Source organism: Herpailurus yagouaroundi, unplaced genomic scaffold, assembly GCF_014898765.1.
Source record: "Herpailurus yagouaroundi ecotype Mexico unplaced genomic scaffold, PumYag 28, whole genome shotgun sequence".
Lineage (NCBI taxonomy): Eukaryota > Metazoa > Chordata > Mammalia > Carnivora > Felidae > Herpailurus > Herpailurus yagouaroundi.
In genome coordinates, this window is record NW_024412376.1 from 24,327,374 (window position 1) to 24,341,701 (window position 14,328).

Sequence of the window (14,328 nt, forward strand, 5' to 3'; positions counted from 1 at the left end):
TGTATAGTTTTAAACTTACTCTCATTTATCAGATGTTATATTTTGCTTTCCAGCACCTTTTTAAGACTGACTTTCATAATATATTCTCATAACGCTTACTCAGAAATCTAAACAGAAATTGATCAACACCTGTAACTACATTATAACATAGAGTTTTCGTTCTTTTTTTTTAATTTTTTTTCTTAATGTTTTTATTTATTTTTGAGACAGAGAGAGACAGAGCATGAGCAGGAAAGGGACAGAGAGAGAGGGAGACACAGAATCAGAAGGAGGCTCCAGGCTCTGAGCCATCAGCACAGAGCCCGATACGGGGCTCGAACTCAGACTGTGAGATCATGACTGAGCCCAAGTCAGACACTCAACCGACTGAGCCACCCAGGCGCCCCGAGTTTTAGTTCTTAAACGGAAAACAACTGTATGAATAATTATGTATGCATTCCTGTATTCCAAATGAGCTGTAACTTTTTATGTTTAAAATTCTTCACATCTCACAAATGTTTCATTCAATTTTCATTTTGAGTTTTTGCAACACCCTGGACAGCTCCATACCAATGATCCTCTTAACATTCAATTATCAGGAATATCAAACTTTCTTTAACCTTAACTGAATTTTCACCAAAACTCTAAGTCTACTTGAGTCATTCCAGATAAATCAGCCACAAGCAAATGATAGAAATTATTTAATAAGTATCAAAAACAAATATAAATATCAATAGAATCTTGGTCTGGGAAGACTTTTAAGATTAGCATTCAAGACAGAATCCAGAAGTTAATAGATTCATTCATTTCCTTTCTGACTAATTTTTAAATGTATAACCAAACTAAATATAATAAGGGAAACTTTCTTCCTTTTCAATCCTTATTATGCCATGACTTCCATCAAAAATGTTGAAAAAGAAGTGGTGTGATAGAAATAAATACTTTCAGAATTTTCCCAAGAATAATGATATTTGCAGTAATTTTTGTCAATTTTCTTTCTGAGGTTAATAAAGTATCCTATGCCTAGTTTGCTCAGGGTTTGTTGTTGTTAAATAAGCAATAGAGGGGCGCCTGGGTGGCGCAGTCGGTTAAGCGTCCGACTTCAGCCAGGTCACGATCTCGCGGTCCGTGAGTTCGAGCCCCGCGTCGGGCTCTGGGCTGATGGCTTGGAGCCTGGAGCCTGTTTCCGATTCTGTGTCTCCCTCTCTCTCTGCCCCTCCCCCGTTCATGCTCTATCTCTCTCTGTCCCAAAAATAAATAAACGTTGAAAAAAAAAAAATTTAAAAAAAATAAATAAATAAATAAATAAGCAATAGAGATTTCTTCTTGATTTAACTGAGAGACACATCTAATAGTGTTTGTGTATACACACGTACACGCATATACATTTACCTTTGGTTTGGTACAGAGGATTTTACATCCATATTCAACTGTGAGTTTGGATTATAATTTTCCTTTCTTATATTGTCCTTGTCAGGAATGCTATAAAGTTTTTGCTAGCCATATAAATAGCAGAATGGATCTTCCTTTTTATACCCTGGAAGAGTTTATATAAGATTACACCTATTTGAATGTTGGCTAGAACTCACAATTATGCCATCTGAGACTGAATGTCCATTGCTGAAAAAGATCTAATAATTTAATTAAATAGGAATTCATTTTCTTTAGTGGTTATAGGAGTATTCAAGTTGTTTTTTTCTTCTTGAGTTAGAAGTCAACAGTATTTTGTAAGAATTTTCCCATTTCATCTCCGTATTTAAGTTATTGGCATAATGTTAGGCGTCTATAGCATCTATGGTTATGATAACCTTTTTATTCTGATTATTAGATAATTGTGCTTTCTCTGTTATTCTTTTTCTTGTTTGATCTATTTTCAACCATGTTCCTATTTTGCTAAGTTTTCTCAATGTACCAACTTCTTCAGACTTTATATAATGCTATTTTCATCTCATTAATTTTATCTTTTATCTATTACTTCCTCCATTAGGTACTTTTCTCTTTATTTTACTACTCTGTTTCTAGTCACTCAAAAGGGATGTCTAACTCATTAGTTTAGGGCATTTTTTATTTGCTAATGTGAGCATTTAAGTTGTGAATTTCCTTCTAAGTACTGCTCTAGTTGAATCGTACAGACTTGCTATTCAGTATTTTTGTTGCATTATAGTTGAAAATAATTTCTCATCTTCCCTATAATTGCTTCTTAGTTGAACTGGATATCTGATATATATTTCTTAACTTTGAAACGTGTGGGATTTTCTAGTTATCTATCTAATACTTATTTTTAACTTAATTTCATTGTGCCTGAGAACATAATCTGTATTATTTCAACACTTTTAGAGAATTTACCATTTTTTAAAGTACATTTTTCAGAAAGTTCCCACAGTTTAAACAATTGCCATTATAAAATTTTTGAGTTTTCAGTCTATTATTTGAAGAATCAGATAACAATAAAAATAAAGCAAATTATATTTAAAAGAAGATGAATCTTAATATTTATATAAGACTAAATAAGAACTCTCGATGGTATGCACTACCTTCTCCCCTGGGGTCACTGAAACTCTCCAGATGCAGTGTGTATAAGAAGGATAGCCATTTGGAAATCCTGGAGAGGAAAGGTTGCCATTGGATTCTTGAAGGGTTTCTCCACATGCTAAAAGGAAAACAAAAAAGATATATATATTTGATTTTTTAAAGAGATAAGGTCATTCTTTAATTTTTAGGAAAGACATGGACACCATAAACAAAGCCCTGAGTCTTTTGTTGCTAAACAAGAATGTATACATGTACACTATAAAGACTTTTTGTTCCTAAGTTTCTTCTTATGGCTCTATTACCAGGATTTCAGCGTACTTAATGGAATCATTAGGGCTAACCATAAAACAAGATTAAGAGATAAATAATATGGCATTCATAAATTTCCTCCTCATGGGGACCTTCCTCATTCATTCCTGAGGAATCCATAGGTCACCCATACTCAGATTCAGGCCAGTGGGTATCTGGCTGATGTAGCTATAAAATGAGTATATGTAGTATAAAATGAGGCTCAGTTTAATAGCAAATATCACATCAAAGTTGACAACAGAAAAATCTTAATCACTAGAATACAACCAATAAACGTGGTATCTAAATGTCATACACAATGAAAATTTTTCTCAAACTGAAAGAAATTGAAAGGTTAAAAACATCAAGGAAGAATAAAATTTTCCAACAAGATGTAGACATTTATTTACTCTTTCATTTCTGTTGATCATAAGTAAAAATTACTGGGAAAGCAATTATGTTTTCCTCTTACTAAGGCTGTCTAATTTCTTGGAAGTAATTATCAGTCAACTGAAAGAGCAAATTATCAGCTGCTCAGCCTCAAGATCTGTGTGATTGACATCTCTAAGGCCATTTCAACAAAGATACAATTAGTTCATTGGTTCAGGTTAGTGGTCAGAATCGTTCTATAATGGGTTTTCCTGTTGCTTTTGTAAGACATAACATGTGCCATATGAACCTAGGCTGCTTAATTCAAGAATAATTCCTCCACTGCAGCCTGTCATCTTTATAACCTTCACTCAATAACTTAAAAAAAAAACTCCCTCCTCTCTGAAGGAGACTGAAATCAGACTGAGATATTACCATATTATAGAGTCATAGCCACCAGCAGGTGAACTCTCGTCTCAACAAATCCTCCATAAATAATAAATGGTTTTGCATATCTTAAGTTAAATGAAGAAAGAAAGATAGTGACTTTGCAAACAAAACAGAGATGTAAAAAGTCTGATATATAAATATTTATTTGAAAACATAGATATTAAGTTTGCACCAACAAAATACATTTTAAGTGGAAGTAAGCAGTGTTTATTCTGATGAATAGGCAGATAAAAGCAACTTTAGAATAAAATAACAATGCTCAAGGTCAAATACATAATTCAGCACTTTCCATGAATCATGTAAGGGCTCTTGATAAATGTAACATTACAAGAATCCTTAGAAAAATGAAAATTTATTAAGATTTTATTAATGCAAACAATGCACTTCTGAGTAGGATCAGTTCAGATGCTAAATAATCATTTGGGAGTTGAGTGTGTGTCAGTGAAAAAAACTATAATTCATAGCAGTATAAAAATAAATTCTTTAATGATTGAAAACTACACTAAGTCACACAGAATGCTGGTACTGGATTTACTAAGTGGAAATAAATCAATTAAGTATATTTCATTCATAGATGTACACAAATAACACTATTCTGATAAACAGATAAAACGGAAAACTCTATAAAGTGAAAATAACCAGAATACACAATTTAATTCAAAATATTAAGAAAATTTGGGGCAACTGGATGGCCCAGATGGTTGAGCATCCAGCTCTTGATTTTCAGCTCAGGTCATGATCTCATAGTTCATGAGATAGAGCCCCACATGGAGCTCTGTGCTGAGAGCACAGAGCCTACTTGGGATTCTCTGTCTCCCTCCCTCTGCACCTCGCCCACCCCACATACACACACACGTGAACTCTTTTTATCTCTCAAAATAAATAAACTTTAAAAATATATATTAAGTAAATCTATTATATAGTACTTACTCATAATGCCTATAACTGTTTGTGCATTTACTTCAGTAAGTGTGGTTGTCCCAGGCTACCTGATCCCTACTACAAAAGATATTTCACTTTCCCCAGCCACACATTAATTAATGCTCAGGTGTAAAAAGAAAAGTCTATTATTAAAAAACTAAAGGAAAATCAGCAAGGAAGAAAAGTGGCACTACTAAGTTAAAATGCATTGTCGGTTCATTTACTCAACAAAGTCCATGGATGAGAAAACTAAGTTTTAGTTATGGGATTACCACTTATTAATTATATCATACAATTAAGTCACAAAAGTTTCAGCTTCAGTTTTCTTTTGTTAAGTGGTCATCTTATTAACATATACTTAATAAAGTTGCTTTGTAGGGGTCAAATGTTATTATGCCCTGAATCCTCTTAACCCATAGAAACCTCTTCCAGGAAGATTGTGGTCTAAAGGGTTTGAATACGTGTTTGAACTTAATATGTCATATTTAGGAGGGGAAAAAAGACATAAAGAAACATAAACAGGAAAATTATTATTATAACTGTCCTAATAAAAATTACTGTAAAACTAAATATAATTCAGAAATTAAACTTCTATCTCTGTAGGCAGATGACACAATCTTAAAGTATAAAACAGTAAACATTCCACATACACATAAAACTGTTAGAACTAATAAACAAATTCAGCAAAGTTGCAGGATACAAAAAATCAGTTGCATCTCTATACACCAACAACAAACAATTTCAAAAGGAAATTAAGAGAATAATCCTATTTATAATAGCATCAAAAATAATAAAATACTTGGCAATAAACCAATGAGGCAAAAGACTTGTACACCTTAAACTACAAAACACTGCTGAAAAAAAAATTAAAGATAACACAAATCAATGGAATGATGACCTATATTCATGACTGGAAGACATAGTATTGTTAAAATATCCATATTACCCAAAGCAATCCACAGAGTCAACACAATCCCTATCAAAATCTCAATGGCATTTCTTGCAGGAAGAGAAAAAACTAAATCCTGATATTCACAAAGAACCACAAACCCAAAATAGCCAAAACACTCTTGAGAAAATCTAAGCTAGAGTCTCCCACTTCCTGACTTTAAAACATATTACAAAGCTACAGTATTCCAAACAGTATGATACTGGCATAGGATAGACATATATAGAACAACAGAAGAGAACAGACAGCCCAAAAATAAACCCATGTATGTATATATATATATATATATATATATATATATATATATATGGTCAAATGATCTTCAACAAGGGTGACAAGATGACTCAATGGGGAACAGATAGTCTCTTTAACAAATGGCATTGAAGAAACCAGATATACACATTACAGAAGTATGAAATTGGACACTTTTCTTATACCATCCACAAAAATGAACATAAAATGAATTAAACACTTAAACGTAAGACCCAAAACTATATAACTTCCAGAAGAAAACAGGTGAAAAGCTTGAGAACAGTAATTCTGGCAATGATTTCTTGGATACGACACCAAAAGCACTGGAAATAAAAGCAAAATGGACAAGTGAGACTACATCAAACTAAAACAGCTTCTGTGCACCAAAGGAAATAATCAACAGAGTGAACGACAACTTTCTGAATGGGGGAAAATATCTGCAAATCATGTATCTCATGAGCGGTTAGTATTCAAAATATATGAGAAACTCCTACAAGTCAATAGGAAAAAACAAAATAACCCAATTTAAAAATGGGCACAGAAGCCATATAAATGATCCACATGCATACGAAAAAAAAAATGCTCAACATCACTAATCATCAGGGAAATGCAAATCAAAACTACAATGAAGTAACACTTCACATCTGTTAGGATGGCCATTATCAACAAACAAACAAAAGCAGAAAATGAGAAGTATTTGCATGGAAATGGGAGAAAATGTAGCCTTTGTGCACTGTTGGTAGACATAAAATAGTGGAGCCACCATGGAAAACAGTGTGGAATTTCCTCAAAAATTATATATATATAATTCCCAAACGATCCAACAATCCCACTTCTGGGTATTTATTCAAAAGAATTGCAAACAGGATCCTGAAAAGACATGCGTGCTCCTGTATTCACTGCAGCATTATTCACACTGGCCAAGAGACAGAAATACTCTAAACATCCATCAGTAGATGAATGAATAAAGAAACTACGGTATATACATAAAACAAAATATTATTCAGCCTTAAAACAAAGAAATCTGTCATATGCTATAAAACAGATAAATCTGGAGGACATTATGCCAATGTCAGTTACAGAGACATTACAGTTACGGAGAGATAAGTACTGCACGATTCCATTTACACAAGGGTTCTAAAGAGTCAAACTCATAGAAGTGGAAAGTGGAATACTGGTTACTAGGGGCTGGGGAAGAGGGAAATGAAGAGTTGCTGCTCAGTGGGTATAGAATTTCAATCATGCAAGATGAAAAAGTTCTGGAGATCTGCTGTACAACCATGTGCATAGAGTTAACAGTATTTACTGTGCAACTACAAATTCGGTAATAAGATAGATCTCATATTATGTGTTTGTTTTGCCATAATAAAAAACAATTAGTAACAAAAAGGCAGTTAAACTTCTAAGTACTTTATCATAGGATTAATTTCACTTCCGAATCAGGTAATTTGCATATACCTTATTCTTCCAGAATAGAAAATTGTGTTTAAATTGTATAAATGCTATTTGGATTGTGTTTTGTTGAACAATTATTACAAACTCTTTTCCTATTAATTACATGCTTAAATTTGCAGCTGTCTTCACTTCCATCTACAGATACTGTCCTTATCAAATGTCTGTAATATTATCAAATACCAAAGATTGAGAACTTAACTTTCTCCATATTCCATAGGATCACAATTATAATTTTATTAAGGTTACAGAAAACATAGGTAGATATACACAATAATTTCTGTTAGATAAATCTCTTCCCAAAGGAGCTTGACAAGTTCTAGATTAGGGGAAGAAATAAAATTGTATCCAATCAACTTAGTACTACCTAATTAACTTATACTTACATCCGTAAGCTTTTAAATATAATAAATAAAATGTGGGTTTAAAATGACTTTAAGACAAGGAAATGCTAAAAGGAATCCAATCACCTGAGAAATAATGTGAGATTAATTACTCCAGTTATGTTATTTCTTACAATGTTCTATTTTTGAGAGAGAGAGACTCACACTTGCGAGTGGGGGAGGGGCAGAGAGAGAAAGGGGACAGAGGATCTGAAGCAGGCTCCATGCTGAGAGCAGCAAGCCCAATGTGGGGCTTGAGCTCACATGTGGGCTCAAACTCATGGGGGGTTCAAAGCCATGAATCACAGGATCACAAGATCACAACCTGAGTCGAAACCAAGAGCCTGGTGCTCAGCCCACTGAGCCACCCAGGTGCCCCTAATTACTGAAATATTTTAAAGCACATTTCAATAGTAACTACCTAGCCTAGTCTGAATCACCCTTTTTTTTTTTTTAATTTTTTTTCAACGTTTATTTATTTTTGGGACAGAGAGAGACAGAGCATGAACGGGCGAGGGGCAGAGAGAGAGGGAGACACAGAATCGGAAACAGGCTCCAGGCTCCGAGCCATCAGCCCAGAGCCTGACGCGGGGCTCGAACTCACGGACCGCGAGATCGTGACCTGGCTGAAGTCGGACGCTTAACCGACTGCGCCACCCAGGCGCCCCTGAATCACCCTTTAAAATGAAGCATAAACGCCCACTCCAAGGAGCCATCCTCCCCCAGTGTGCACTCCTCGCAGAACTGCAGTAGCATCCTTTAAGGATGAGTTACTTCCTCACCAAGTGATATTGTCTGTGTGATACCCCAGAGCCTCAGCCATTTGTGTGTGTTGTCTATGCTTCCTCTTCTGTGGCCACAGCATCTGGCATGCTGCCTTTCACGGGTTAACGGTGACTCATTCATTCATACAGCAACTATTTATTGAGCACTTAATCTACATCAGATTCAGAACACCAAGAGGGGAACCCCAACTCCAAGCCCACGACAGCTTATACTCTAGTGTGGGAAATGGCAAATGAACTGATGATTAGATGAGTAAGATACAAAGACCAGGATCAAATAAGGCATTTACCGCCGTACAGTTCTGGGAGACCAGAGAGTCTTTAAGGAGGACGTGACATAGGAGCTGAATCCTCAATATGAGCTAGGATTTACCAGGATGCAGTTGCCAGCCTTCTGGCTGGAGGAAGAGGCCAGAGGCAAGCATACTATGGTGTCAGGAGTGTGACGAAGCAGAGGTGACAAACTAGGCTGTAGAGAACTAACTAGAGAAAACACTCAGGGAAGAGTGGAAACAATCTTGAAGTGACATAATGGAAAGGAAATTAGCCTTTATCCTACAAATAGGCAGAGCAACACTTGCATGTTAAACAGCCACTTTAGGAGCTCCCCGGTGGCTCAGTCATTTAAGCATCCGACTTAGGCTCAGGTCATGACCTCAGGTTCCTGAGTTCAAGCCCTGCATCGGGCTCTATGCTGACAGCTGGGAGCCTGGAGCCTGCTTTGGATTCTCAAAACTAAAATAAATAAACATTTTTTAAAAAGCCACTTTAACAGAAACATGGCCAGAGAAATAAAGAGATGTAAGAATGGAAGCAAGAGGTGAATTAGGAGGCATTTCAGCAACCCAGACAAAAGCGGAGGTTCCCTGGACGAGGGGATGTGCAAGAATCCAAGATTTTAGGAAGGCAGCAGGACTGACTCACTGCAAAAAGTGAGGGAGGAACGAGGTGAGAATGCTCACCACAGTTCTGGCTTCGGCTGCCTGAGGACCTCTGCACGGTACCATCCACGGAACTAGGGAATGTTTACAGGGAGATGAATAAATGAGTCCACGAATAAATGCGGGAACAAATGGCTGAGTTAATTCTTTTGCATGTGGGGCAGTATTTTAGCCAAGAATTGTGTGTATACAAGCCTGTACAGAAGGTATATACTACCTGGAATCTCAGAAAATTAGGTGAGGAACCAAGAGATTAATGCTTTGGCAAACTGCCAAGAACCTTATATCAATTTTGAAGGTAAATTTAATGAAACAAATGTTTAAAGCAGTGTGAAGTTTTTAATATTCAGACTCTATGCTTGCTGAACCTGGCCTTCCATCCCTAAAACCTCCACACAAATGCACATCCATAGACAGGGATATCCTGCACACATACTGTTGTGTACCAGCACTGAGAGCTTTTAAATCTGTGAACACGGACTGTACGTGTGCTGATGTGTGAATACGTGTATGCTTCTATGTAACAAAAAAGATTCTAATTCTCAGAAGGCTCTTTCTTTTTACATAACCATTTATTTTATATTTTTCCTGATTTGATTAGGTTACTTGACATATTTAGTTGGGGAAGATTTACTGAGAGAATATTAGGGTTGATAGTGGGTATAAGTACTAAGTAAAAAAAAAAGGGGGGGGTTATGGCACTAGATAAAAACTAAATTAAGAGAAAATGCAAATGAAGACCAGTGACTGTTAAAGAGTTTAGAAATAAAAAAGGAAAGGAAATCCTATGATTAGATCAAAGTAGAAAAATACACTGAGAAAATGAGACTCACAAGGAAAACAAAGAGAGAAACAATAGCACACATTACTGATTTATGAAGAGAAGAAATATCCACTCCAACTCATGTGCCCTAGAGAAGATCTCCTTCAGAAGCAAACTGCTGATTACTGGCATAAAGGGAAGATGAAGAGTATAATGATAATAATAATAATAATCCACCACTACATGGGTGTATCTGGTCCTGACACGATGCAGGATGCAAGGGATTTTAATGACAGGTGTTGAAAGCAGCATTAGTGGGCATCCTTTTAGGGTTCCTTAATGCTAGAAAGACTTGGCAGCTGTCCAAAGGACACAGGATTGGCCTTTGAGCAGCACTGTCCTGAAACCTAATGAATCCTGGGGTTTAGCAGCTCTCCCTTTGTTTCCCTTCCTTCCCCTTTCTGGGCCTACGTGGCCTAGCGATGGATGACCAGCTCTTATGTCAGAAGAGTGCCAGGGCTGTGAAGGATCATATTCTTTCTTTATATTAACAATGCATAAGGAGATTGTTCTTGTCTGCTTCTAAAAGACAAGAAATGGCAATGAAAATAATTCTAAACCAAAGGAAACGTTATCTTTGTTCCATCACCTTAAAAACACTACTTTATTCCTGAAGGGAGCTTTTTCATAATTAGTAGGCACCGACTGCATAAGTAATTCAGGTTTCACATACAAATCTAATTTATATCTTTGGCATATATAAATAGACAAACATAATAACAGATTACACGTTCTTTATCAGCTAGAAAGTCTCATAAAAAACAACAGTGCATATTGTTTTAATGGAATTAGAAATACATATATTTTAATGCTGTTCATCTCGAAAAGATAAAAACACATTTCCTATGTTATTAGTGGAACAGCAACAATATTTTCAGTCTGCAAATTATAACCTGCCCATTAGAAGTCTGCCCTCTTGGACCCAGGGCCCCTTGGACTTATCACAGACCATAAAAGCCACAACGTCACATATTTAAGTGTGAATCAGGTCGGCATTCCTTTCAAGATTAAACTTTCAAGGAATACCTTTATAAAATGCAGATCTAACAGAGCTTTCAGCATAAACTGATACAAAGTAAAGAGTTGGAATGGTGTAGCCAAATGCCTCTGATTGGATCTATTCACAAGCAATTTCTAACAAAAGAAAACAAGAAAAACTCCAAAGGAATATGCAGTTTTATACCTTCTTTCTGTATTAAAACCAAGACATAGCTAGGGGCACCTGGGTGGCTCAAGTGGGTTGTTTCCCACTCTTGGTTTCTCAGGTCATGATCTCAGGGTTCATGAGTTCCAGCCCTGCATCGGGCTCCATGCTGAGAGCACGGAGCTTACGTGGGATTCTCTCTCTTGCTCTCTGTCTCTCTGTCTCTCTGTCTCTGTCTCTCTCTCTCTCTCTCTCTCTCTCTCTCTCTGTCTGTCCCTTCCCCCGGTTGCCCTCTCTCTCTCTCTCTCTCTCAAAATAAATAAACTTTTTTAAAAAGTACAAATAAAAAAGACACAACCAGATTTCATTTTATAAACACTTTCTTCCCAGGTGATTCTCAAATAAGTCATCCTATTTAGTCTTCTATGTACAGTTATGACTCTTTAACATTATTCCACTGATATTCTTGGAGTTACTGGTAAACCTACTACATCAGTGTAACTTAAGTTTATTTGGCCTATATTTATACCAATATCATTAGGACTCCCCATTGTAAAGTAATGAAGAATGTTAAATACATAACCATATACAGGGCTCAAAGCTAAGGACTGCAGAGAAATACACACACATACACACACACACACACACACACACACACACACACACACACACACTGGCTGAGAGAGAGAGAGAGAGAGAGAAACAGAGCAAGAGACAGAAAAAAGAGAGACAAGGAGGGATTTGTTTGGTGGGCATTAAAAAGTCCAAGATAGGAAAAAAGTCATTCTCAAAGATTTCGTGAACTAAAAGTTAATATATTTTTATTTTTTAATACATATATTTCTTAGCTCTGTCTTCATCATGCCATTAATAAGCAACTTGCCTTTTATACTGCTTTAAAAACACAAGATATCTTTCTCACTGATGATGGTACCTTCATGAATGTGGTTTTACTGTATTAACAAACCAATTTACACATTATTACTGCATTTAAAGAAAAAAATAGCCTATTTATGTATGTACATAATGAAAATCTCAAGTGAAAACTATACTTATCTTCCTATTAATAACTTAAATATTTAAGACCTATAGGCTGAAAATTATAGTGTCACAAATTTTTACTACTTTTTTGATTCCTACTCACTGCCTTTCTTACAATTCAGTGTGCAAACGTATCTCCAGTTTGCTTTCTAAGTGTTATATATATGTATATAGACAATCAAACTGGTTTTATACGTGAACTTTCTACTCATTTAAGTGCTATTAGTCACACAATTTTCCCACAAATTTTCTACACTCAAAGTTAAAAAGTATGGTACATCCAGTATTGACAGAAATTACCCAAGGATCATTCATTTCTTTTGTCACAGTGGTGCCATTCACTTATAAATCCATCTTTCCTGTGGAAATTTACATTAAAAAAATAAACACCACACATACATTCATATATACATGAACCAAAATTTGGGGGAAAGCTGTGCTAACCAAAGCTAAACATATTTCTTAGAATTAGGATGTTTCAAAGGATTTTGACTATGGAGGAAGAGCATAAAGTATGCAGTATTTCCAGTTTGGAAGCAAACCCTTTTTTCTCTCTTAGACGATTGAGTCTTGGAACATTCTTACTAACACCTTCCCTTAATCTCTTTTTCACAACTTTATCCAGTAGCAAAACACACAGTAACTCACTAGCAACATGGCTAGAACTCAGTTTTTTCAAAAAAAGTTATAAAATTCAAACTAATAAAATTTGAATTTGTATACCATTAATGATAGTATTTGCAAGAAAAAAGATCATTTAGTACTCAATTCTGAAGTTGAAATAAAAAATATTCTTTTTACGTTGGCAAGAAAATTCAACATTTGACTATGAAATCATGCAACTATTTAATAACAACTATGAAACAATCATGCTTTTTTGCTCTTTTACTTGTTAAGTTAAAACGAATAAAACATACTATCCCTGTGCCTTAAATTTGATTTCTAGCAATTTGTTTTTAATTATATCAATGGGTGTTCCAGAGTTCTCTCATTTCATTTTATGATTAACTGACTTTGAACTGAATACGTCACTTGCCAGCATGGAGAGACACAAGTAAACAGTTCAGTAAACTGTGGCTTATTCATCTGGAAGAGCGCAATCAGGCACAATTATGGTTCTGTTTTCGTATGGTGCAATACCTGGACATCTATACAGCTTTCTTGCCTGTGCAATATCTCCTTTGCTTAAACGGGTTCGCTGACCGATTGCAGGACGTATGCCATTATCATCACGAGATGGGAGAATAGTATCCAGAAACATCCCCCTGAAAAAAATCAGAAGCAAGCCACACATAAGTCACCAAATTAAGACAATTACATTCCTTACAAGTATAAGATTATTTTTTTTCAAAATCGTGTCAATTAAAAGGAAAAAGCATCAGTGTTGAAATTTAAATAGTGTGCCAGACTTTCAAAACACGTTCATCGAAGTAGGAAAAAAAAAGTTGTGTTAAACTGTATACCTAGCATAAAGTCAATGATGAAATTCACTTTAATTTAGAAATGATTTTTAAAATCTAGAATTCTACATAGCTTCCCACACCAAGTAAACCATGGTTTTTATTTTAGTATTTTAAGCAGATCTAAGAACCCTTGGATTACAATATTGTAAAACAAATTTTCCTCATAGAAATCTATTTTTAAGGACAATGTATAATACATATTTCTAAGGTTACTAAGATTGTAAAAGTCAAGCAGAATATGTTATTTTTTAGTTAAATTACTAATTAACCCATGTATTCTTAGAAGTCCAAGTATCAAAGTATATATTAAAAGAACAAGAAAAAAGAAAGTGTCAAATTTTAGAAACAACAGTTTAAAGCAAAATAGTTTTTTGATAAATGCACACACAGAAAGAAAATAAAATTTTCGGGGTGCCTGGGTGGCTCAGTCGGTTAAGCATCAGACTTCGGCTCAGGTCATGATCTTGCAGTTTGTGGGTTCGAGCCCCACGTCAGGCTCTGTGCTGACAGCTCAGAGCCTGGAGCCTGTTTCGGATTCTGTACCACCCTCTCTCTC

At 35.4% G+C, this 14,328-nt stretch overlaps 1 protein-coding gene across 4 annotated transcripts in view; it reads right to left on the reverse strand.

Moving 5' to 3' along the window:
- TLL1 (tolloid like 1) overlaps positions 1–14,328 on the reverse strand; it is a 216,892-nt gene that overhangs the window by 75,302 nt on the left and 127,262 nt on the right. For all 4 annotated transcript variants that reach the window (XM_040471047.1, XM_040471053.1, XM_040471056.1 and 1 more), the window contains 2 exons: positions 13,450–13,574; positions 2,514–2,629 (listed from right to left, as the gene is read on the reverse strand). In XM_040471047.1, the coding sequence (XP_040326981.1) occupies positions 2,514–2,629; positions 13,450–13,574 (241 nt within the window). The remainder of the gene's footprint in view (positions 1–2,513; positions 2,630–13,449; positions 13,575–14,328) is intronic.